General features: G+C 39.8%; 4 protein-coding genes across 8 annotated transcripts in view; 3 read left to right on the top strand and 1 right to left on the bottom strand.

The window, feature by feature from the left end:
- LOC126368433 (trichohyalin-like) overlaps positions 1 to 2,228 on the top strand; it is a 96,454-nt gene extending 94,226 nt beyond the window's left edge. For both annotated transcript variants that reach the window (XM_050012432.1, XM_050012431.1), the window contains 4 exons: positions 520 to 677; positions 1,048 to 1,227; positions 1,619 to 1,781; positions 2,078 to 2,228. In XM_050012432.1, coding sequence (XP_049868389.1) covers positions 520 to 677; positions 1,048 to 1,227; positions 1,619 to 1,781; positions 2,078 to 2,164 — 588 coding nt within the window. In that variant the 3' untranslated portion in view covers positions 2,165 to 2,228. The remainder of the gene's footprint in view (positions 1 to 519; positions 678 to 1,047; positions 1,228 to 1,618; positions 1,782 to 2,077) is intronic.
- Positions 462 to 25,792, top strand: LOC126368509 (lysozyme-like). Of its 4 annotated transcripts, XM_050012537.1 has the most exons (4): positions 462 to 467; positions 22,636 to 22,778; positions 23,321 to 23,479; positions 25,481 to 25,792. In XM_050012537.1, exons 2-4 carry the CDS (start codon positions 22,649 to 22,651, stop codon positions 25,609 to 25,611), a joined length of 420 nt encoding a protein of 139 aa, XP_049868494.1. In that variant the 5' UTR covers positions 462 to 467; positions 22,636 to 22,648; the 3' UTR covers positions 25,612 to 25,792. The 4 variants fall into 4 exon arrangements, with proteins under 4 accessions (XP_049868494.1, XP_049868491.1, XP_049868490.1 ...); XM_050012534.1 differs by lacking the exons at positions 462 to 467; positions 22,636 to 22,778 and adding an exon at positions 18,418 to 18,648; XM_050012533.1 differs by lacking the exons at positions 462 to 467; positions 22,636 to 22,778; positions 23,321 to 23,479; positions 25,481 to 25,792 and adding exons at positions 18,430 to 18,648; positions 19,601 to 19,759; positions 20,058 to 21,247.
- LOC126368503 (lysozyme-like) lies at positions 2,315 to 4,876 on the bottom strand. Its single transcript, XM_050012527.1, has 3 exons — positions 4,653 to 4,876; positions 4,295 to 4,453; positions 2,315 to 2,775 (listed from the first exon to the last, which is right to left on the bottom strand). The coding sequence occupies exons 1-3, from the start codon at positions 4,777 to 4,779 to the stop codon at positions 2,579 to 2,581; spliced, it is 483 nt and encodes a 160-aa protein (XP_049868484.1). The 5' UTR covers positions 4,780 to 4,876; the 3' UTR covers positions 2,315 to 2,578.
- Positions 10,720 to 16,045, top strand: LOC126368510 (lysozyme-like). Its single transcript, XM_050012538.1, has 3 exons — positions 10,720 to 10,921; positions 14,374 to 14,532; positions 15,039 to 16,045. The coding sequence occupies exons 1-3, from the start codon at positions 10,792 to 10,794 to the stop codon at positions 15,167 to 15,169; spliced, it is 420 nt and encodes a 139-aa protein (XP_049868495.1). The 5' UTR covers positions 10,720 to 10,791; the 3' UTR covers positions 15,170 to 16,045.

The following is a 25,792-nucleotide window of genomic DNA, read 5'->3' as shown; positions in this document are numbered from 1 at the left end:
ATGGATGTACCTCGTGATTACTTGTGAGCTTATGTATCTTCTCATCTCTCTAAAGGGTTTCCGTAAAAAACTATCCCATGTCCTTTCCTGATTCTCAAACCTTTTCTGTACCACATCTAAATCGGTTCTGACAGACTTTCGTATTTATGACATTAGTATCAGAGTATGAATTGCAGAAACCGTTAAACGCCATTTCAGTGTTAAGGTCTCTGGTCCCGATAGCCAGATGCACGTATATCCCGCGTGACGCGATATTTGATCTAATGTAATTATGTATTAAAGTTTTGCGACAGAAAATTCCACTTGATATTGACTCAGAATCATGTATTCGTTACAGTATCCCTGTATAAACCAATGGTATTGGATCTGCGACAAATAAACCAATTGCATTAGTTCTAGTATCGCGTCATGTGTATATAACACATATAATTCGCGCCGCGTGCGGCGTGGTTGCCGTTCAGAGCCTGGTGGTACGTTGGTGCCTTTGTTTGTTTACGTAGTTTTTTATTAATGTTCCAGGCAGCACAAGCAGCCCAGAACGTCCAAGAAGCAGAAGAGAAGTTGAACTCATTGAAGTCCATTATAGCACAGAAAGAAAACAGCCTCCAGATTCTACAGATGATAAAACCAAACTTGGACACTGCCAATAATTTGCTGCATGAGATCGCAAAGTTGAAGTAAGTTTCTTTTTGCCCTATATCACTTATAACCCGTGATGTGTCGATACCGGGAATGTTCCCAAAGTAGGAACGTTCTTGTTGTAAAAACTTTAATAGTAAGGAAACTGGGTGCTTTATTTTTCAAATTGTTGTTTCTTGTAATCTGATTCCATCTGCCTAAATGCTCGGTAAAAAAGCCCTTTTTACATAACTTCCGCGCCTTTTTACTACTTATTGAATTTCTTGGCCGTTACTTGAGCATGTCAGAGGCTTTTGGCGGCTCAATAATAAATCTGACACCAGGGTTGATGAAGACGGTTGTCCCCCTCACAACCCAAACGATAGGAGTTCTAATATGGCCGTTATTTATGTACCTTTGACGTTCCAGAGACTACGAAATGGGCGACTTAGATGAAGACAGCAAGGACGGCGAGCTGGATTTGTTGAACACGGACTTGATGGAGCTTCAGGCGCACCAAGCTGAATTGAGCGCGCGCCGCCTCGAGCAGAACAACAAGATGATGGAGGGACAGGCGCGGAGGCAGCACGAGAGGACTATGGCTGAGAGGTAGTTACCGATGATAAAGCCAATCGTTTGGTTCGGTTGGGACATCAAACTACACCGCAGATGCTACGCAAAGACCTTATTTCTACGACATTAATCCTACTTTCGTGCTTGTTCTGCCATACCCAACATTCACTACATTCATATTACGACAATCTCCTACAGAAGCATTAATTTTATAATTATGACAACTAATGGTTTATTTCACCACTGTTTACAAATAATTCGCTGGGCTCAGTGACTGAACTTTTGCTGTTTGATTATACATTCATCGCATGGCGCGGAGTGTGGAGTTACCGTTCTTTATTCTGTGCTACTACTTAGATACGGGCAACTTTGTCTAGATTTAAATAAACCGTTTTTTTTTTAAATATGTCAATCTGCTTTTTTCCAGCGCATTAAGAGAAGCAGAAGACAAGGACAAGAAGCGGCGTGAGTTTACCGTTAAAGCCACACAGCGCACTCAGGAGATCAAACAACAAACCACACTATACGATGAAGAGAAGACCAAAGGAATCGAGACCATTCAACAGATTAAGGAGGACTTTGTTCTATCTGTAAGTATGATTTTTCAACAGTGATAATCATTTATGTTCCAAACATGAATTCGAAAACAAATTCGAAAATCAATGGTTTAGGCCTATGCTGGGATTGGAACCTACGACCCCAAAGTGAGAGTCAAGCGTACCAACTGGGCTACCACGGCTCTTACCGATAGCGTTGTCGAACCATCGATATTATATCGATAGTTCATAAAGGTGCGCCGGTTCAAAGCATACGAAATCTTTTTTAAGGACATTCCCAAGTTGCTGCGAGATGATTATGCATTTACAAAAATGAAATTTTGTTTCAGGTAAAGGAATGGGAAGATGCTCTCGTCAAAATGGTGGCAGACGCCAGGACGGACATAGTTAAGAAGCTGTCTGTGTTAGAAGAATAATTCTTAATAATAATTGAAGTTTGTGCCAATATAATCTATAGTATAATACAACTCTTTCTAAGAGTATGGTAGTGTTATTGATATCCTTTCCACTTTCTACAATACATGGTTCTGTACTATAGTCTGGATACAGCGATATAGAGCGACCCTTCTATAGCTAGTGTTATTGTTTATGCTAGAGCGCAAATGGTATTGAGAGGAATACTACGTGTAGAACTCTCCGCTCCCCACCAGCGGCTGAGCTGAGTTTACCTCACCCCCTCGGTCTTACTTTAATCTTCAATGCGTGTACGACAACGTCAATGTGTAGTGTCTGTGTAAGACGAGGTGTTTTGTATGAAATGTCCGGGGTGTGGTATAGAGAGGAATAATTTTGTACATTTTGTTGTTTATTTTTATTTTTTATGTTGTGACTTATCGCAGATTTGCCTGGGTAGTTTCTGTGGGATTCTCCGGGGTTAAGATCACAGAAACAGGTGCATCACAATCGGAGATATCAGGTAGATCCTTCTGACAGTGGTTCGCCCAGCCATGCCACGCCAGGAACCCTTGCTTCCGGAAGATTATCCTCGTACACTCCACTGCTTTCGTGATGTCGTCTGTTATTAGATCTGGAATTATGATGAAATAATATTATTATTTGTGTCTCCTGTTTTACCTAGGTAAAAGGTAAATTATAAAATTCCGATTAAGTACTAAATAAATTAAACCAGATCTATACCTGACGAGAAACATTTAATGTTTTCTTTTTTATGAATTTTAATCAAGAAAAACGTAATAAAACCTAAGTTCAACATTTCATCACGTTTTTCTACTTATGATGTCACAGTGTGCTTTTTCATACAAATTCCATAGTAATTTCGTGTCTTGCCAGTTTTCGTTTCGTGCTTGACGTTAGCGCTAGTAGGACAGTGTTGCCGTAGAAATTCAATAGAAAATTTTCGTTTTGACGTTACACTATACACACTACCGGCCTCCGTGGTCCAGTGGTTGAGCGATTTGCTCACGATCCGGAGGTACTGGGTTCGAATCCCGGTGGGGACAAATCATTTTGTGACCCCTAGTTTGGTTAGGACATTGCAGGTTGATCACCTGATTGTCCAGAAGTAAGACGATCCGTGCTTCGGAAGGTACGTTAAAGCGTTGGTCCCGGTTACTACTTACTGATGTAAGTACGTAGTCGTTACTTGAGTCACGTCAGGGGCCTTTGGCGGCTCATTAATAACTCTGACACCAGGGTTGATGAGGTTGGTCATCCACCTCACAACCCACACGATAGAAGAAGAAGACTATACGTACTGCTTACCCTTTCGGCGGATACAGGCGTGATGTTACAGAAATATACAGACAGATGAGCACATTTGCAGTCTACCCTGTCGTGTCTACCGCAACGGGAAATAGGCGTGATCAGAAATCAGAATCTTTTATTCAACGGAATTATCACGGATAAACTTGTTATACTTAGGTCAATTTATCATTTTTGAATCAACGTCATTCCGCAAGATGTTGTGGCTGAGAAGAAATGACAAGAAACTGCAACAGCAACACATCTTTTAAATCAATGTAGGTAGACATTACAAGCTATTTAATAGAGGAACACATTTAATACCAGTCATTTTTATAATGTAAGTAAGTAGGTACTCATTAATCTCATAATAAGCTTTTTTACATAAAGTACCTAAGCTTCACATGACCTTTAAATTTATTTTCTGACAAATTCAAAATATTATCTGGTATATTATTGTAAAAACGTATCATCATCAGCCCATTAACGTCCCCACTGCTGGGGCACGGGCCTTCCCTATGGATGAATAGGGAGATCGGGCCTTAAACCACCACGCGGGCCCAGTGCGGATTGATGGTTATTAACGACTGCTAATGCAGCCGGGACCAACGGCTTAACCTGCCTTCCGAAGCACGGAGGAGCTCGAGATGAAAACTTTTTTTTTGTGGTCGCCCATTCTATGACTGGCCTATGCGAAAGTTGCTTAACTTCAACAATCACAGACCGAGCGCGTTTACCGCTGCGCCACCGAGCTCCTCCGAGTAAAAACGTATATAGGTATAACCCCAAAAAAGATGTATTTAATTTAGGTCTTATGTAGTATGTGTGTGAGTTATTGTACCAACCACTGCATGTGACGTTGCACTTGTGTCCAGGAGTAGTGGTGTTGCTGCACCACCAGCGGTCGTTGATCTGGAACAGGCCGTAGTCTCGGGAGCCATTCCTGTTCACCTTGCCGACGACATCCGTCCGACGACCGCTCTCTTTCTCTACTAGGCACACCCCTGTAATATAACTCGAACTTCAAATGACGGACTTTCTAGGCTATGCAATATATCTATATGCAATATATCTCTGCCTACCCCTTCGTGGGATACAGGCGTGACGTACCTATAATAAATAACTGGGAATCGGAAAACGGATTTTGCAATCTACACAATTCATTATAAGTACATAAATTATCTTTATTAGCTAGGTACTTACAGTCTCTCATTTTTTCTTCAGGAAATTCATATTTTTGTAATTTTCGAACTAATTCACATCTAGTCATTTTGTACCCATCACTTAAACTTAATAAAAACACGCAAGTTATTCCAATTATAAACTTCATATTAAGTAAATAATATAAAAAGTACAATTTTGTCTTTATAAAATTTTATAAAAAATATCGGATGCGTGATTATTGGCGAGCAGACGTGTTTTTATTCAGATAAACGAATCTGAAGTGATGTCAGTTTTAGTTTTGTCCATAATTACATACAGGGTGTTAGTGACATCGTAACGAAAAAAAAAATGGAACGCCTATTTTATTGTACTAAAAATGATGGTGGGTGTTTTTCTTGTCGCAAATGTTTAATTAAGATTTTCAATTTTTATTGTGCCGCAATGTAAGTCGAACAACGCGCCACACAGACGCTAAACTTACGCGCGGCTACGTTACGCGTGCGTGATACGATGTTTGTTGATATCTAGGTAGGAGTTTTCATTCTCTTGTATTTAGATGCTTAGTGGTTCAACGTTTAAAAATGTTGAGTTTGTTGAAGTAGAACACCTACTGCCACGATTTTTCACGCACGGTACCTACCTACCAGTTATTAAAACGTTCCTAACTTATTAACAATAAAAACCCTACTCTTGCCTTACCTTAATTGTTATTCCTTCGGATGAAGTACCTAGGTAGGTACCCTAGAACATGTCACGTCACGTAGGTATGCAACATCGCGTTTCCTCCGCGGTAGGTAGGTATCACACGCACTCACAAACACAATACCTTGCTCTTTAATAAACATCAACAATCTTCCATACTTTTGCGCAGTAAATGGTCTATGATCTATCATCATAGTCGACACTACTCATTTACAGAATGAAACAAACACTCACAAACACGAAAAAAATATCCTCGAAAAACATCACGCGATTCGGGTCAAGCTTAGTATTCGACTGAGCGGAAGCGCGCGGCGGCGTTAGCGCAAAGCATCAAAGGCGCCGACTAAGGGCGCCGAGCGCCGACGACGCACCGGCCGCGGCCGAGTCGAGCCGACGACTAGACAGAGAGAGAGAAGTATGTTTATGGTGCAAGTGACAGAGAAAGAAATAGTATCTGTTCGTATGCCTACTTTATTGGCGAGCGTTGCCCTTGACCCGTGCGCCGGCTATTCACCTGCGCATAGCTGAAGTTGTAGATACGTTATTATTATTATTGATGACATTGATAAAATTTAATAATTAGTAATTTTTATTTGTTTATTTTAAATGTGCGTTCTATGCAGCTTAAAACACAATATGGGACTGAAAAAAATCTAATTTTTTTATGAATTTGGCGACAGGAAACTTCACTTGATACCTATCAACTCAAAGAAATACCTAGTATCTGTTCGTAATGCCTACTTTATTGGCGCGCGTTGCCCTTGATCCGTGAGGCTATTCACGTCCGAGTATCCATCAAGACAGATCAAACAAGCCCTAACTCGGAGGTCTTGCGTCCCAGGATCCTTTAATTATGTCTTAGAACCTTCTTGGCCTATGTGGTCCAGTGGTTGAGCGATGGGATGCGGAGGGTCCGGGTTCGTATTCCGGTGGGGACATATCACAAAAATCTGTTTATAAGGCCTTTGGTTGGGACGTTACAGGCTGATCACCTGATTGTCCGAAAGTAAAATGATCCGTGCTTCGGAAGGTACGTTAAGTCGTTGCTCCCGTCTACTAGGTACTTATGTAAGCACGTAGCCGTTACATGAATATTGTACACAGAACAGGATAGGTTTAATTAGTTCTTTACTGATGATTTAACAATGAGATTTAAAACCACGAATAACTTAGTACTTAGTACCTCGGTACCAACATGTAACAAGAAAAATAAGATCACTCCTCTCGGACAATTTTTTTCTTTGAACATGCCGACATTGCCTACGCGGCGGAGTTGCCGAACTATCGATAGGTAGATTATCAATTGTTGAACTTGAAAATTGTCTAAACTATCGAAAGTAGTGATAGTACATTTAGATCGATACTAGCGATAGTACCGATAGGTCTTGCTTTGTAATAATAATGGGTATTGATCTAAAAGATCTATCGATAGGTACCTACTATTGGTTTTTTTTAACTAGGTATCGATAGAATATCGATAGGCAACACTCTGGCGGAGTGTCCGCCCAATTCTAGACGCGATCTCGCTCGATTTTTGTGTAGCGAGGTTTTGCGTAGGTACTTACATACTAAGTTGGTGGATGGTTGACATAGTAGGTAACTAATTACCTAATCTGTGGTGGTTGTGTTAGTTGGTTGTTAGTTATTCTAATGACAACAAAGAATACAATTATTTACTGTTTCAACTGTTTTAGGTAGATAATGGCCCTGATTCCTATGAGTAAATGAATGAATAACCCGGTCGAATCAAAAAGGTATCTCGCTGGTATGCAAACCGTTTGACGTGTGCTGTCAACTTAATTCTGTCGGTTGTTTTAGATTTCTGCTTAAAATTGACGTGTATTCCATAAATTTTATGCCTGTTGATTATCCGTCCATTTAAGAATAAGAATAAAATAAATTTATAAATTTACGATAGACAGAGAAAGAAATAGGATCGGTTCGTAGTGCCTACTTTGTAGGCCGCGCCGCCGCCGCGCCGCCGCCGGCGTGCGGTGCGGGGCGCGCGGAGCGGGGCGTGCGGAGCGGGGCGCGCGGCTCAGTGCGTGTGGCCGTTGACCCGTTCGAGCAGCTGTTGTCTCCATTACATCGAAAATTTTCGATAATTTGTCATTATTGTTTTTTTTATTGAAATTTGGGTTCTATGCAGCTAAAAACACAATATGGAATTGAAAATAATTAAAAACAAAACTCAAAATTTCATGAATTTTGCGACGGAAAATTCCACTAGATATTAACTCAGAATCATGGTCTGAATCATCCCTCTCAGTATTCGTTACGATGTCACTAACACCCGTATAGGGTACCTACTAAAGACATCGCTAAAATGCAAAGATTAAAGTGACAAATGTAAATATTACGTATGGATAACAAGAAGTCATCATACCTAAGAAGACAATGTAAATACTTTACATATCTAAATATATAAAAGGAGAAACTGACTGACTGACATATCAACGCACAGCCTAAACGGCTAAACGTAGGCTCTTGAAATTTGGAAGGGACGTAGCTTAGGTACCGTAGAGGTGCACTAAGAAAGGAATTCCCGGAATTCCCACGGGAACGGGAATTAGCGGGAAAATCCTTTTGTATGAAAAATCTAAACCGCTTAAGTTAGACGCTTGAAATTTGGCATGCAGATACCTTAATTAACTTAAAGCTTAATTGCAACAGGATATTGCAAAATTCCCACGGAAACGGGAGTTAGCGGGAAAAAACATTTGTATGAAAAAATCGAAACCGCGTAAGATACGAGTAGATGTTTTCAATCTAGCATGCATGCATACCTTAGTAAATATAAAGTTTAGTTATGGCTGTATTTTGAAAAATGGGAGTTAGCGGGAAAAAAATGTATGAAAAAATCTAAACTGCATAAGCTAGATGCTTGAAATTTGATATGCACTCCCACACACACAAAGATCTCTCTTTTATAACACGCCACGCGGACGAAGTCGCGGGCAGAAGCTAGTTATTATATAAATGTAGTCAAGACAACGAAGGGAAGATAGAAGGAAAGAGAGGAAGGGGAAGACCAAGAAGAGCTTATATGGAACAAATGAAAGAGAAAGAGAACGTCGTGTCTTACGATTTTTTGTTTAGTTATTTTTTCGTCTTATTGTAGATTTGCCGCAGATGGCATTAACTACTTGGCCGGACAAATGGGGAGCGCTGAAGGCTCTCACCCGGTACAACGTTTATGACAACAGGCCTGAGGGTGCACAGTTGGGCGCGAACCTCGGCGCAGAGCGTCGTCTGAGAGGAAAAAATATTTGAAAGAATTAATCGACCCTAGTGGGTCGATAGCGATAAGCGCTGATTGAGGGAAATCATCGACCACGCAGGCGGGGTCGGTATCGGGGTTCGGCGGGGTCGGTATCTGCGTCGGGCCTTATGAAGAAGTCAAAGAATTGGCCTTTGATAGACAAGAATGGAGAATGTTACACCGCACCGACAAGAGCGTGGCTCTTAAATTAATAATGATGAGTCATGTAACACTGTACCACTTAAGACATTGCCAGTTCAAACGGGACGTCCTTTTAATCGGGAACAGGCGCTGCATGCTGAGATACAGGTTTCACCTAGTACGGCTGCAGAGGCTTATGATATTACTTTAAAATATATATTTAGTCTGAGAAATTTTGTAATGCTCTGTACCAAGTTTTTTGTGGAAATAAACGTTATTATTATTATAATCAATTTTGTTTTTATAATTCCATTTCAATACGCCCAGCAGTGGGCGTCGTACGGCTGATGATGATGATGAAGCACAACAAAACAATAGAGTAGGTGTGTTGGTAAACCTAAAGTTACGCTATGACGGCCGTTTTCACATTTACCCCGCTCATTGACTTAATTAATAATTACGTTAAAGGAGCAAATAGCTGTACTTTATAAGGTTAAACCGGCCATCTTTCTTTCCCTCGCAGGTATTAAAGTTTTACCTACCAACTTTAATCTCTTTGGGGGTATGCAGACCCAAAGATAATAATATTATTATTAATTAAATTTACCTATTAGCTTTAAGTACCAAGTAGTATTATTCCTTATTATAAAATTCATAAAAAAAACACTGTGAACCAGTTTTTCTCTAACGTGACTTATTGTAGATTTGCCGCGGGCATTATCTACTTGGCCGGACAAATGGGGAGCATTGAGAGCTCTTCTGGTATAAATTTTAAGACAATAGGCCTGAGGCTCAGGGCGTAGTCTGAATATATTTGAAAGAATTACTCGTAATCTACCCTGGTTGGCCGATAGCGATAAGCATAAATGCGGAAATCGTTGACTAGTGAGGACATAGTTCAACATGCGAAGAATGTACCTCTGCCTACCCCAATGACAGATGAGGTAGTTCTATTACGTAACCCCAATTGGGAATATTTGCGAGCGTATGTTATATCATCATCATCAGCCCTTTAACGTCCCCACTGCTGGGGCACGGGCCTTCCCTATGGATGGATAGGGAGATCGGGCCTTAAACCATTACGCGGGCCCAGTGCGGATTGATGGTTATTAACGTCTGCTAATGCAGCCGGGGCCAACGGCTTAACATGCCTTCCGAAGCACGGAGGAGCCCGAGATGAAAACTTTTTTTTTTGTGGTCATCCATCCTATGACCGGCCTTTGCGAAAGTTGCTTGACTTCAACAATCGCAGACCGAGCGCGTATACCGCTGCGCCATCGAGCACTGAGCTATGTTATATAGTATGTGTCAATCAATACACACATTTATTTAGGTAGGTATGTTAATAAGACACTTTCCTGTTCCGAACTTATCGCGAACTCGGTTTAAAACCGGCTAGGGACTTTTTTGCTGACCGCGCTATCGCAACGTGACCTCAGTTGAACCTCTTGTATTGAGTTGAAACTTGAAAATAATAATACACATAACTTACCTAGTATTAAGTAATATTCATAATCACAAGGGTGCCAGGGAGTCCCCTGCAGTGTTATGTTGCAGGTATTTTAGGATTAGGTTAAGTTAATTTATTTTCAAAATAGGTATTCTATTAATCAAAATTATTGCCATTAACCGGGCACAGATACTGGAAACCACGTAATATAAATGAATTAAAAAAATGAATTATTGAATTATTAATGAATTATTTAATTATAATACTAATGTATTTTTAATGTGATTCTATTTTTAATGATTTTGTTTTGACATTTAAGTGTATAAAAAGTAACTAATTTGACTAAGTGGACACTACACGATTGTTAGGTAAGAAAATAAGCAACGGAGCATTTTTTTAATTTGTCATTTTCTAAAATTGCTTTACTTTTATATGACTGTGACACGAACCAACTAACCAATAATATAGCACTGAACGTTTATTTGTATTAGTAAAAAAACACGTCTACACGCTTGGTGCTGATAACTAACCATATAAAAGCTGCGCTTACTTACTTCCTTCACACACTGTTCAGTCACCGTTCAGTTAGACGTTAGTCTGACAGAAAAATAAAATTAATAAATATGCAGAAGTACATACTCGGAGTGCTGGTTCTAGCTATTGCTTTGCAATGCGAAGCTTACCAGATGACGACCTGCCAACTCATTAGCGAGCTGAGGAAACATGGGTTCCCAGAGGACAAAATGAGGGACTGTAAGTATTGCATTGTACGCGTGTCCTTCTTCTCTCGTGTGAGCCCTGGGGCCTGTTTAATAAAACTTACAATTGTAAATTACAATGACAATTTAATGTACATTGCGGATTATGTGATCACGAATATTTTGCAGTTTCATATTAGCTACGTAATGAACATCAAATTGGGGCCTGTTTAATAAAACTTACAATTGTAAATTACAATGACAATTTGATGTACATTACGGATTATGTGATCACGAATATTTTGCAGTTTCATATTAGCTACGTAATGAACATCAAATTGTCGTTGTAATTTACAATTGTAAGTTTTATTAAACAGGCCCCTGGTGTCAGGGTTACTATTGAGCCGCCAAAGGCCACCGACATGTCTCATGAAACGATTTACCCGAGACCTTGCTTGACGTGTCCTTAGAAGCTCGGATCATCTTACTTTCAGGCAATCGGGTTATTAGCCTGAAATGTAACCAAAAAAGGGTGACAAAGTAATGAAGTTTTTGTGATGTCCCCACCGGGATTCGAACCTGGGGCCTCCGGATCGTGAGCCCAACGCGTAACCACTTGACCACGAAAGCCGTTCAGTTTTAAAATATTACTACATCCAATACCTATTAGCTACTATTTAATACCTTTGTGTACAATAAACAATTAACATTTTCGTTAAAACATTTTTTGCTCATATTTTTTTTTATTTGTTGTTTTGAAAATATAAAAAAAAATATTTGTTTAGGTATTGAATAGGTACTAAATTTGTGTGTAGGCGAAACTACATTTCGGAGCCTTTTTGTGGAGATTCTAAATGTGGGTGGTCATTCAGACATCAGAATGACTGGCCATTTTTTAAATTAATTTTCTTATTTATTAATTAGGTAGAAAATATCTATACAAAGGTATTAAATAGTAGCTAATAGGTATTGGATGTTAGTAATATTTTAAAGATCTGTCATTTTGGGCAGTCATTCTGATGCTCACGTTATACATAAGATCACGCCTATTTTCCATTGGGGTAGGTTGATGTGTGTGCCCTAATGAGGAGCTCGGTGGCCCTGTTGAAGTAAAGCAACCTTCGCAAAGGCCGGTCATAGGATGGGTGACCACAAAAAAAAAGTTTTCATCTCGAGCTCCTCCGTGCTTCGGAAGGCACGTTAAGCCGTTGGTCCCGGCTGCATTAGCAGTCGTTAATAACCATCAATCCGCACTGGGCCCGCGTGATGGTTTAAGGCCCGATCTCCCTATCCATCCATAGGGAAGGCCCGTGCCCAGCAGTGGGGACGTTAATGGGCTGATGATGATGATGATGATGATGTGTGTGCCCGGTTAACGGCAATAGGCACGCCCCCTATTACACAGGAGTTAAACATAAAATGGGAGTGGGTGCATGTTATACTTACACACCTCTGCCTGCAAGAATGTCCTTCTACACGTTCTTAAAAAATGGTGTATGTATTACAATTTCAGTAATTTAGCTGCCTAATGTAATAATGGTGCTAATTCTTGTAAATACCATCTAATTTTATTTTAAGTTATATCTGTCATTTTCTTATCCGCCGAAAAGGAAAGGGACGAGTAATCGACAAGCATAAAATTTATGGAACACACGTCAATTTTAAGCACAAATCTAAACCAACCGTCTAAAAATTTTACATCCGTCAATAACCCGACACAGTTAAGTAGACAGCACGTCAAACGGATTGCATACCAGTGACTTACCTTTTGAATCGCCCGGGTTATTCATTCATTTACTCATTCTTCCTAAAATTAAGAGCTGTGAATCATCCGTCCCTTTCCTTTTCGACGGATATGAAAATGACGGATATAACTTAAAATAAAATTAGGCGGTGTCTGCAGGAATCGGGGCCAATGTAATCTAATAGTGTAGTTTTTACAATAAGATTCCCATTGACATTCAGAATTTGCCTTTCAACTGTTTTAAGACAGTAGTTAAACAAAAACTTTACAAAAAAGGTTATTATAAAGTTAGTGATTATTTAGAAGATATTAATGCACGGGATTAACTGTCTGAGAACTGATATTAGGCAGCTAAATTACTCAATTGTATACCAATATTTTATGTTTACTTTTATTTTTTTTAAAGAACGTCTAGGGCCCTGTGCCGAGGTTTTTCTTGCAGCTTCTTTTCCCCGGCTATACAGGTTGTGAGAAGCTGCAGTAGTTTTAGGCGGATGAGACGTTCGTTATGTAAAATTGACGATTCAAAGTGTAACTATGTTACCTATTGAATAAAGATATTTTTGAATTTGAATTTGTAAACTTATAAACATACTACCATGACTATGAATTTGTACAAGACGCCCGGTTAGAGCCCCTAACGCCTGATATAACAAAGAATGGTAAGTACTTACATCAATCATCAAACAATATATGATTATATTAACACCTGACATAACAAAGAATGCCAAAAAAGCCAAAGAAGGCAAAGAAGCCATTATTTGTTATATCAGGTGTTAGGGGCTCTAACCGGGCGTCTTGTACAAATTCATAGTCATGGTAATCGTACTGTACGGTCGCCGCACTAAGCACAGCTTGTGTCGCGGCGACCACTGGTTTCTACCCACATTAACGATGCTACAAAATGTATTTGCCTAGATTGTTATCAACTTTAATGTATTATTATTATTTTATTAATAATATTAGTTCCCAGAAGGTTATTCTCAAGCATTCCTATAATTTTGTACTTATAAGTAGTTAAATGCTTTCCTAATTCCTTTTCTTTCGAAGTTTCTGTCTGATTTATGGTTCCGCTCACCTTCAAATCTGAGTCTCAAAACAATTACTTACTTACTTGTTTTAAGATCTTGGTGGTTAAAAAGCCACATTGAAGCAGTTCATCTAAGAAAGCAATATTATTATTTGTTGACACTCGGTTAGCTCGATCATTATAGACGACGATACGGCCCACCACCTATCACGTTGGTTTCACAGAAAGCTCTGTGAGTAGTGGAAATTTAGTTCATCTTGCGATGGATGTACCTCTGACTACATACCGCAATTAGGATACAGGGTATTAGTGACATTGCAATGTAAACTCGGGGGGATGTTTTAGACCATGATTCCATTGCAAAAATATGAAAAAAAAAACATGAATTTTCCAACAGGAAGTTCCACTTGATATCAACTCAGAATCATGGTCTGAATTATCTCCCTCAGTATTCCTTATGATGTCAATAAGACCCTGTACGGTCACGAGCATTAATATGTATACACTTTGTTTGGTTCCATGTCAAATTAACTTTTTTAACAAATTGAACTGTAAGTCTCACTAAATGTCAAATATTGTTGGTGCGACAGAGTCCTAAAGTGGGTATATTATATTGATCATGACTGTACAGTCGTGAACTGATGTTATGTATTTGTTTGATTTACGGTTCCGCTCACTTATAAATCTGAGTTTCAAAACTTGTTTTAAGGTCTGTATTTGTAACTTTTTCCAGGGGTATGCCTGGTGCAGAACGAGAGTAATAGAATGACCCACAAGACAGGCACGGTGAACAAAAACGGTTCGCGGGACTACGGGTTGTTCCAGATTAATGACAAATACTGGTGCAGCAACACTTCTACTCCCGGGAAGGACTGCAATGTCACTTGTGCTGGTACGTGTTCCGTAAGAATGTGTCGAAGTTTATCTGCCTATCAGAATGTAGCTCAGAAAAATATATGGCAAAAAATAATAATTTAAAATTAAAAAAAACCCGCGACCAAGAAAAAGTACACGTTTTTGCGCCGGGGGTTAAAAATAGGCAACATGTAAGGGTCGACTCTATAATATGCGCAATGAGTAACGCCATGAGGTAACAGAGTAGCTAATGCCGTACTACGCATTTGTCTCCGTAGATATCACTGCGTTTACTGCGCCACTCAAGATGTTTCTGATTTTAAAAGTTATAAACTACGCTTACAAAAGAAAGAAACAACAAAATCGGACTTGTCCCTGGCAAGTTAGAAGTGAAACCCTTCTTTAACCTTCATTGACTAAGGTGGAAGTCGTCGATAGGTATAATACGCGCCGCGTGTGGTGCATTTCCTGTGCTGTGGGGGCTGGTTTATGTAGAATTATTTATTCTATGCTTTATTTTTAAAGTTGTCCGTATATTTGCAGATCTGCTGACGGATGATATCACCAAAGCGGCGACGTGTGCGAAAAAGGTGTTCAAGCGACATGGTTTCAGGGGCTGGTACGGATGGCGAAACCATTGCCAGAAGAACTTGCCTGCCCTGCCGGCTTGCTAGACGTTGCCTAGTGTTTGTACTACGTATAATCAGGTCTCTAAGGATGATGGACATCATGACTAGGATATACCTACCTGGCATAAAGCTTATAGAAATGTAACCACATACACAGTTTGCAATGGCAAAACATACAGGCGCTAATGGGCTATTTTACACTTGGTCAAATGAGATATAATTTACGATAATTTTCTATTGATTTTTATGGAAATACTGTCCGAGTGACGTCATCAATAAAAGCGGTCAACCATTGTGCTCAGTCAAAATGAAAAATGAGATTGATTTAGCTTGACTTAGATTGCCTTCTATTTCTAGATTAGCATTTTATAATTCCTTGACTTAGTGCAATACTCTGTTCATCATCACCAGCCCATTAACGTCCCCACTGCAGGGGCACGGGCCTTCCCTATGAATGGATACGAGTAGGGAGAACGGGCCTTTAACTTCCACGCGGGCCCAGTGCGGATTGGTGGTTATTAACGACTGCTAATGCAGCCGGGACTAACGGCTTAACGTGCCTTCCGAAGCACGGAGGAGCTCTAGATGGAAACTTTTTTTTTGTGGTCACGCATCCTATGACCGGCCTTTGCGAAAGTTGTTTAACTTCAACAATCGCAGACCGAGCGCGTTTACCGCTGCGCCACCGAGCAGCTCTGCTGCTGCTCCTCAATACTCTGTTACAAGTGTGAAACTGCTCTTCAGATTTTCCCTTCCATATTTGGCCTATTCTTACTATACGAATAGAAATAAATGCAATGCAAATTCTGCTGTGGAAATTGCTTAGAGACCCGTCTTGCTCTATGCCTGTCAATTACGTCTGTCGTCTGTAAGAGACTGATGAAAATCGAGTGAAATTTTGACATCGAAAATAAATAATGTGTAAGAAATAAGTGTTTTAATTTAGGTATAAGTTTATAGGTACGTTCCTGGAAAGGTAATAACGTAAGCGCCAAAATATTGTAAAACAGCAGTCCATGTTATATACAGGGTGGGCCAGAAGTTCACGTTCAAAATGAAAAATTGGATATTGGATATTGGTTTTTAGAAATATTTTCAGGGTCCATGATAATCTCATGTGTTTATTATTCTTCGGCGAAATTTTAACAAGTGTAACAATTTTGGTCAAATTCTCACTTTGACTTCCAATAACTTTTTTTTTATCTTGGATTTGACTGTTTTTCTTTTTTCACCTAGCGCTACACATCTTTAGGCATAGTTATAAAGTAAAATAAAAAAAAATTTAGGAAAGGGATAGCGACAAAATTATTATTTTTGAAGTAAGGTAGAAAATCTAGAAAAGAGTACAAAATGGGTCATATCTCTTAAACCGTAAATAATCGCTGAACATACATGGGAGTGTTTCTGGTAGCTAATGAGCCCCTCTATTCAATTTTTCATTTTGAACGAGAACTTCTGGGCCACCCTGTATAATATAGAACTCTTTACTCTCACTTGGAGGTCGCAGGTTCAAATCCTAGCACGGGCCTAAACCAATGGTTTTCGAACTTGTTTTCGAATTTATGTTTGGATCATAAATGATTATCACTTACTCAACCATGAAGGAACACATCGTGAGGGAATCCACGATCTCGAGGCATGTGACCTAACCTGTATGGGATTGGTTTTCCCTTCGAATTTAAAGTCAAATCTTCAGGTTAGATAGGCAGACCCTGTAAAAACAGGATAACCTTAAAGAGATGATGGGTAAAAAGTTACGTGAAAAAACGAAAAAAAACTTTTAACAGCTCTTTCTCAAAATGGTCTTATGGTGTGCTTACGTAGTTTTGCCTTTCCAGTGACGAACTCTTAATATTATTCTAAAATATAAGATGTGGAACTACTTACTTACTGGTCCTAGTAATAGTGCCGCATTGACTGTGTGAGTGTAGATATTAACCGCGAAAATATGGAGTCTTCAAGGCTAGAGTGAATAGGCATTTGCTAGGTAAGCGTGATTCACCCTCATCTGACGATCTGACTGGGGACCGTGGTCCAGTGGTTGATCGTTGGGCTCACGATCCGGAGGCCCCGGGTTCGAATCCCGGTGGGGACATATCACAAAAACCTATCCCTAGTCTGGTTAAGATATTACAGGCTGATCACCTGATTGTCCAAAAAGTAAGATGATCCGTGCTTCGGAAGGCACGTTAAGCCGTTGGTCCCGGTTGCTACTTACTGATGTAAGTAAGTAGTCGTTACGTGAGCCATGTCATTGGCCTTTGGCGGCTCAATAATAACCCTTACACCAGGATTGATCAGGTTGGTAATTCACTTTACAACCCACACGAGAGAAGAGAAGATCTGACGGTGGTCTACCATATTAAAAGCGAGCATATTATTACCTACTTATATAAAAAAAACGATGTCTATGCATGTACAATACTTAACCTACACAATACTTTGCAATAAAATGATTGTTAAATACGTTACATTTTTTCAACACCCGAGCATTTTTTAAATCACTAGACATTTTTTAATACGCATTCTGCTAGATTATTTTGACACGTGTAACTAACAATGTAAGAACCTATCTGTATTACGTACAGGGTGTCAGTGACACCGTAACGAAAACTTTGGGGATGATTCAGCCCATAATTCCCAGTTGATATCAACAAAATTGGAAAATTTTAGTGTTTTTTTATTCATTTTCGGCGTAGCTGAAACTCACAATCATATAATCAAATCTTTCCGAGAAGAAAAATATTTTCCATCATCATCCTCCCGCCCTTACCCCACTCTAGGAGTGGTATTAATAAACTAATCTCAGCTGAGACTGCCCTCAAGATCATGCTCAAGTCCCTGTTTTTATATGAGAACTGTCACATTGACATGATCTTGAGGGCAGTCTCAAAGCTGAGATTAGTTTATTAATACCACCTTAGGTGTGGTCGGCACAACATGTATTCCTCTTCCATTAATTTCTGTCAGTCGTCATCTCAGTACTCACGCCCTTCACACACAATCCATCCACACTGTTTTGGGTTGTCCCCCACCCTTACCTATATCCACATCCACATTGATACTCATAACTTTCCTCGTTGTATGCTTAGATGGACTGTGATCCCTCTGCCTGTTCTACGGACAAAACAAACAAAAAAAAAATGTACTTATGCTTAGAAAAATACCTACTATCGTTTTTAGGAAAATCAAGTGGCCATTCTATTATTTTTTTTGGTACGGTGTAACATACCCTGTATATAGTAAGTAATTTAGAAAACAATGCCTGTGCTGATAACTTGCTGTTATAAACCTTGGTTACTCTGGTCTTTTTTTCTGTTACACATTCGTTTTGCGTTGATAGGTTTATCTTCGGAAAGTTCTCATTAAATTAAAATACTTTTAAGTACGTAAAATGCAGAAGTACACCATAGCAGTGGTTCTTTTGGCAATTGTTCTGCAATGTGAAGCTTATCAGATGACGTACTGTCAACTTATTAAGGAGCTACGAAAGCATGGGTTCCCGGAACACCAAATGAGGGACTGTAAGTACCTACCCATTCGAAAAGAAAATTCCAAGATGTAGTGCAAGTTTTAAGTCGTTTCCGTTCCTTCTTTCTTCGTTTTTGTTTTTCCTTTTCTGATATCTAGCCAAGGACAGCTAATATGTCTGCCATGCCATGCAGCTTATCACCACTGGCATTTTATAGAAGTCCCACAGTAGGGACACGATGCATCTAACGTACCTAATCGTAACTAAAGACCGTAAAGATGGAAGGATGAAGGGGTGGCCTTTGCCCAGCAGTGTGACAATACGGACTAAATTGGAAAGGAGAGGAGGAAAGGAGGTTCCGGACCTGTAGTTTGTGTGTAGGTACTGTCATGTACCAGGAATTCGGGAATGAAACACTTTCTAGGTAGACAGAGCAAAACATTCATTGACGTTATTCAAAACATAACTTTCTAAAAGAACGCGCCTACCAGCCAGAACGATGTGCCTTGAAGAGGTCAAGTCGTAAGAGTAGGTCTGGAAGTCCCAGGTTCGAATCCCGGTCACAACATGTCACAAAAATACTTAAGTGCACGTTTCGCCTCATCCTTTTTGATGTGAATAGGGAAGAATTGGAACTGCTGTAGTGTTTTTCTTATAATCTGAGAGTCTTCAAGGCTAGAGTGACAGGCATTTGCTAGGTAAGCGTGATCCACCCTAGACCACATCGTCATTTACCATCAGGTGAGACTGTGGTCAAAAGCGAGCCTATATTTAAACAAAATTCGTTGTGATCCCTAGTTTGGTTAGGACATTACAGGCTGATCACCTGATTGTCCGAAAGTACGATTATCTGTGCTCGGTCCCGGTAACTACTTACGAAGTGCGTAGTCGTTACATGAGTCATGTCAGGGGCCTTTGTCGGCTCAATAATAGCCCTGACAGGGTTGATGAGGTTGGTGTTCCACCTCACAACCCACACGATAGAAGAAAGAATCTATTTCCAGGGGTGTGCCTGGTGCAGAATGAGAGTGGCAGGAGGACGGACGTAGTAAGCCCACCGAATGCGGACGGTTCCCGAGACTACGGGCTCTTTCAGCTCAATGACAGATTCTGGTGCAGCAACACTTCTACTCCTGGCAAGGACTGCCACGTCACTTGTGCTGGTAAGTGTATAGTCCTCTACATACATAAAGGTTAAACGCTCAGTACGGTCTACTCTGAATCGGCGTGTATGAAACGATTGATGAATGTGAAGGAAGCAAGAGAAGTGTGTCAGAATAGAATTCCATAGTCTCTGCTTACCCACGTGGGAAATAAGCGTGAGTTTATGCCTTCAAGTTATTTTTTTTTGCACATGGAACAGAAATTAAAGACACATACAGATGACTTTTTTAAAAAACTTTTTTAAGACGGGTATTAAGTTTTTAATTAAATTTTGACTGACTGTCTGTTTATTTGTAGATCTGATAAAGAATGACATCACTAAAGCTGCGAAGTGTGCCCAGAAGGTGTTCAAGAGACAAGGGTTCAGAGCCTGGTACGGCTGGCGTGCCCATTGCCAGAAGCACCTGCCTCCCCTGCCACATTGCTAGGATTGCTTGCTTTAATTAGGTGTTAAGGAATGATGGATATCGTGGTTAGTGCGCTTACAGACCAGAGACGATGGTGTGTAAGCGCCCTTAGGGTTCATACATTACAGTATCAAAAAAGCTGGACATTTAAAAAAAACTTAACACGTTCACTGGCCCCGATTCCTGCAGACACCTCCTGATTTTATTTTAAGTTATAGCCATCATTTTCTTATCCGCCGAAAGGAAAGGGACGGATGATTGTCAACAAGTTAATTTTAAAATGAATGAATAGCCCGTGCGAATTAAATAGGCATCTCGCTGGTATGGATTCCGTTTGACGTGTTGTCTATTTAATTCTGTCGGGTTATTGGCCGATGTAAAATTTTAAACGGTTGTTTTAGATTTCTGCTAAAATTGACGTGTACTTTGCATGTACATTCCATAAATTTTATGCCTGTTGATTACCCCTCCCTTTATTTTTCAACGGATAAGAAAATGACAGGTATAACAAAATAAAATTAGATGGCGGAGTCTGCAGGAATTAGCACCACTGTGTAACTAAAAATTAGATATCAACCTCTCACGCACAATGTTATTTTTCGATAAACACATCGGACATTATGTACATAGACTATGGCAAGAAAAAAATGTGGGACAACGGTAACGAGTACTAATATTATGTATACACTTTGATGCTATGTCACATAAGTGAGTCTCATTAAATGTCAAATGTGATAGTGCGACAGGGTTCTAAAGTGGGTACATGATATTGCTCATAACCATGACCATGACCATCATATCTGTTGATTCTGTCACTATCATAACTGTACCCGTAATTCTTTAAGCTGATTGGTCCAATAAAAACATTTTAGCGGACGAAGTCGCGGGCAAAAGCTAGTTATTAATAAAGAGTTTTTGTAACAGTTTTCGTCCCGTACTTTGCAAGCGTCCCGCCCGTAGACAAAGTTTGTGTGTTCCTTCGGGTGTACTATTACAATTTTGTTCTCTTAAAAGCTTCTTTATTATCCCAGAGTGTGTTAAAATTTAAATAAAACGAATACATAATTATTTAATAGGTAAGCTTGTTTCATCCATCGCATGACGAACTAATGTAAATACCTATTCAGTGATTTTATAATCGCTATTGTGAGCATGGATCGTAAGTAAACGGTAACTATCTCTCACGAATTGATTGGACGCGCATTGAAACAATAAGTGATTGTTCAATAAAAATAATAATATCTAAAACATTTGTCTTCTCTTCTATCGTGTGGGCTGTGAGGTGGATTACCAACCCCATCAACCGTGGTGTCAGGGTTATTACTAAGCCGCCATAGGCCCCTGACATGACTCATGTAACGACTACGTACTTACATCAGTAAGTAGTAACCGGGACCAACAGCTTAACGTGCCTTCCGAAGCACGGATCTTTTTGGACAATCAGGTGATTAGCCTGTAATGTCCTAACCAAACTAGGGATCACAAAGTGATTTTTGTGATTTGTCCCCACCGGGATTCGAACCTGGGACCTCCGGATCGTGAACACAACGCTCAACCACTGCACCACGGAGGCCGTTGAACATTTGTAAAATATTGTTATTAAGTACCTATTTAATACTTATTTAGTTATTTTGTGATGGAAGGGAAAATCTTAAACAGATTTAAAAAATGGGAATTTTCCCAAGAGGCAAAAAATTTGACGCGATATATTTGTTCGCGTCCGATCTCTAAGCTGTGCTTTCCGACTTCACGGCAAAAAATAAAAAATAAAAGAAATATGGCGCCTGGCGCGAGTGGCACTCGCACTTGACCGGATTTTTAATACGCTCTCTGCTAGATTACATTTATAAGTAATCAATAATATGGGGACATTTCAGTATACAGGGTGTTAGAGACATCATAACGAATACTGAGGGGGATGATTATAGAGCTATGATTATATAGCAGACCATGATTATAACTTAATATCAACTGGAAATTTCCGTCGCAAAATTCATGTTTTTTTTTTTTCAAATTATTTTCTATTCTATACTTTTGCGATGGAAAATCCCACTTGATATAAACTCAGAATAATGAACTGAATCATCCCCCTCAGTATTTGTTACGATGTCACTTACACCCCGTACAAGTACGTACAGGTAGCCATACAAGTACGTATGGGTGTTAGTGACACCGTAACGAACAGTGAGGGGGATGATTATGACCATGATTCTGAGTTGATTTCAAGTGGAATTTCCTGTCGGAAAATTCATAAAAAAATTGTGTTTTTTTCATTATTTTCAGTTATTTTTTTTGCCACGGAAAATTCCACTTGATATCAACTCAGAATCGTGGTTTGAATCATCACTCAAAGTTTTACACCCTGTATTACTAATTTAGAAAACAATGCCTGCTGATAACTTGCAGTTATAAAAGCCCTGTCTACTCACATGTCTTAACATTCTCTGTCTCTAAATAAAACATAATAGGTATACTCGTAAAATGCAGAAATATACCTTAGCAGTGCTGGTACTGGCAATTGTTTTGCAATGTGAAGCTTATCAGATGAGCTACTGCGAACTTATTGAAGAGCTGAGGATGCAGCGGTTCCCGGAAGACAAAATGAGGGACTGTAAGTACCTAGCATGCATTCCAAAAGAAAATTCCTTCTGTTTCGACGGTCAAAATTAAAAAAAAAAACAAAATATTTATTTTTCATAATTGGCTTAGGTACATAGTCAGCACTTTTTGAACTTCAAAAATTAAATTACATATTATGTAACTAGCTGTAAAACTACTACCACATCGGAATCTGTAACGCTGAGGGAAAGACGTGGCCAGAAAACGTATGGAGACAATCGTTTTTCGTAAAGTCAAAGTCTCGGAACCCTCAGTGAGCGAGTTGGTCTCGCATTTACGGCTTTTTTTTCTTTTCCGATTTCTAATATCTGGCCAAGGACAGGTAACATGTCTGCCATTCCATGTTGCTTATCACCACCGGCATTTTAATCTCATGGTAGGTACACGATGCGTCTAACGTATCTAATAATCTTATAATTAAATCATGATTTGGTAACTGAAGACCGTGAAAGGTGGAAGGAAGAAAGGCCTTTGCCCAGCAGTTGGCAATACAGACTATATTGGATTGAGGTGAACGTATGAGACTGTTTCCAGGGGTGTGCCTGGTGCAGAGCGAGAGTAGCAGGAGGACACACGCTATAAGCCGGCGGAATTCAGACGGCTCACGGGAATACGGGCTGTTCCAGATCAGTGACAAGTACTGGTGTAGCAAGACTTCTACTCCCGGGAAAGACTGCAATGTTACTTGTGCTGGTTAGTGTATGGTCTTCTATTTATTTATTTAAAAGTTTATTGTGTGCAGGACAGAATACCATCATAAACAACAGCCTATATAGGTCTCACTGCTGGGCACAGGCGTACAGTCAACCAACTCGAGGGGGCATTCTCCACCACGCTGCTCCGCTGTGGGTTGATGGAGGTGTTAATAGCTGGGATAAGCCCGCAATGTCCTTACTAATTAAAAGACAGTCTCACAAAGTGGTTTCAACTGTGTCCCCATCGGGAATCAAACCCGGACCTCCAGATCTAATGACTAGACCACGGAGGCTGAGGTACGACAGTATATAATGACAAATAGATATCCACAAGATAGTCAAAGAGTTCAGCTTTCTTCTGCTGGGTCTATGTGGAATTGAATTAGGTAGGTTAGGGTGCTTACAGACCAACGTTGGTGTTGTCGCGTCGTATCGTCGTCGGCGCATTTATGGCTGCCACGAACCCGCTGTGTCATCTAAGTACTTCACACAGAGCCAACAGCTGTGCAAGCAAACCAAGGCCTGAATTTTAGTTGCGGTCATACAAATTCTCACGTCTTAGTTCGCTTGTCTTGTTTTTCCGGCTCTGGTACGACCACGGCATCATGTTTTGCAACGATTGAGTATTTTCAACTTAGGTTTAAAGAAATCTTTATTCTCAGTAAGAATACAAATTCTCTCAATAAGAATACAAATTAAGAGTTATACAAAATAAGAGTATTTTCAACTTGACATTCAATCCCTTCTATAGTTTTAATATTACTCGCGTGCGAAAATATATATTTGCCCCATCTTGCAAATGACAAGTTCTGATGTGCTACGTGAAATGGGAATACATATATTTTCGAACTTGAGTTGAAGGCGATTTCAAAATAAGGCCCCTAAAACGGCTTTATTGCTATTTGACATTTGTTTGCATTGCGCACTTACTTTTCTATGCGCAAATGTCTATGTGTTTAGATGAATTGCTTCGATGTGGCCTTTAACCCTGGTCTACTGATCTTAGGGTCAGTGATTAGTCCTCCTTGCGTCGTATTCCTCAGTGCCTAAGGTCGTGTCCTCCCTTCTGCATCATTTTCTTTCGTACGGTCTTTTTCTATCTGTTTCTGTGTCCGGCAGTGTGGAAAGCGCTCTGAACATACTTATAATTAAGTATGTGACGAAGTCAAAACCATGTCACAAGCGAAAGTTCAATATCAATTGAAACGCGGTTAAACTTTTAGAACGATGACATCTCGCTGGTATAGCACCAATGGCCCTAATTCCTGCAGACCCCTCCTAATTAAAATTTATTTTAAGTTATAAGTACCCGTTATTACCCGCCGAAAAAGAAAAAGACGGATGATTGATGGATGTTAATTTTTAAATGAATGAATATCCCGGGCTATGAAATAGGCATCTCGCTTATATGCAACCCATTTGACGTTGCTGTCAAATTAATTTTGTCGGGTTATTGGCCAATATAAAATTTTGGGAGGGCTTTCTAAATTACTGCTTATTTATGCCTGTGATTATCCGTCCCTTTCCTTTTCGGTGGATAAACAAATGACAGTTATAACTTAAAATATAATTAGATGGTGTCTATAGGAATTAGCACCATTATTTGTTATTTCCTTTCTCCTGTCCCCCCGATTAAGTAGGTAGGTTTTTGAACTTCAGTATGAATTATAATTTTTGAACGTTATCTGATTTTTTTTTGTGGAGCTCGGTGGCGCAGCGGTTAACGCGCTCGGTCTGCGATCGTTGAAGTAAAGCAACTTTCGCAAAGGCCGGTCATAGGATGGGTGACCACAAAAAAAAGTTTTCATCTCGTGCTTCGGAAGGCACGTTAAGTCGTTGGTCCCGGCTGCATTAGCAGTCGTTAATAACCATCAATACGCACTGGGCCCGCGTGGTGGTTTAAGGCCCGATCTCCCTATCCATCTATAGGGAAGGCCCGTGCTCCAGCAGTGGGGACGTTAATGGGCGTTGATGATGATGATGTGTTTTTTTTTTGTAGATCTGCTGATGAATGACATCACCGAATCTGCGAAGTGTGCCAAGAAGGTGTACAAGAGACAGGGGTTCAGAGCCTGGTACGGCTGGCGTGCCCATTGCCAGAAGTACCTGCCTCCCCTGCTACCTTGCTAGAAATCATAATTAGATGTTTAGAGATGGGCATCATGGCTATAGGTCTATATTTCGGAATTATAAAACTTTTATTACAATAGACATTTAAAAGAAACGTAATTGCGCGGCTGTGGGAAAGCGGCCGCGTTGGGACTACTTATATTTTTTCATTACAGACAAAATAAAAACATAGAAATGATAA

The sequence above is a fragment of the Pectinophora gossypiella genome, chromosome 7, assembly GCF_024362695.1.
Source record: "Pectinophora gossypiella chromosome 7, ilPecGoss1.1, whole genome shotgun sequence".
NCBI classification, from domain to species: domain Eukaryota; kingdom Metazoa; phylum Arthropoda; class Insecta; order Lepidoptera; family Gelechiidae; genus Pectinophora; species Pectinophora gossypiella.
This window is presented reverse-complemented; position numbering and strand designations above follow the sequence as displayed.

Coding starts and splice junctions, on each gene's coding strand:
- LOC126368503 (XM_050012527.1), bottom strand. CDS start 4,779: ATGAAGTTTATAATTGGAATAACTTGCGTGTTTTTATTAAGTTTAAGT. Junction 4,454..4,652: donor TGAAGAAAAAATGAGAGACT/GTAAGTACCTAG, acceptor GTTATATTACAG/GGGTGTGCCTAGTAGAGAAA. Junction 2,776..4,294: donor GTGCAACGTCACATGCAGTG/GTTGGTACAATA, acceptor TCATAATTCCAG/ATCTAATAACAGACGACATC.
- LOC126368510 (XM_050012538.1), top strand. CDS start 10,792: ATGCAGAAGTACATACTCGGAGTGCTGGTTCTAGCTATTGCTTTGCAA. Junction 10,922..14,373: donor AGAGGACAAAATGAGGGACT/GTAAGTATTGCA, acceptor AACTTTTTCCAG/GGGTATGCCTGGTGCAGAAC. Junction 14,533..15,038: donor CTGCAATGTCACTTGTGCTG/GTACGTGTTCCG, acceptor GTATATTTGCAG/ATCTGCTGACGGATGATATC.
- LOC126368509 (XM_050012537.1), top strand. CDS start 22,649: ATGCAGAAATATACCTTAGCAGTGCTGGTACTGGCAATTGTTTTGCAA. Junction 22,779..23,320: donor GGAAGACAAAATGAGGGACT/GTAAGTACCTAG, acceptor GACTGTTTCCAG/GGGTGTGCCTGGTGCAGAGC. Junction 23,480..25,480: donor CTGCAATGTTACTTGTGCTG/GTTAGTGTATGG, acceptor TTTTTTTTGTAG/ATCTGCTGATGAATGACATC.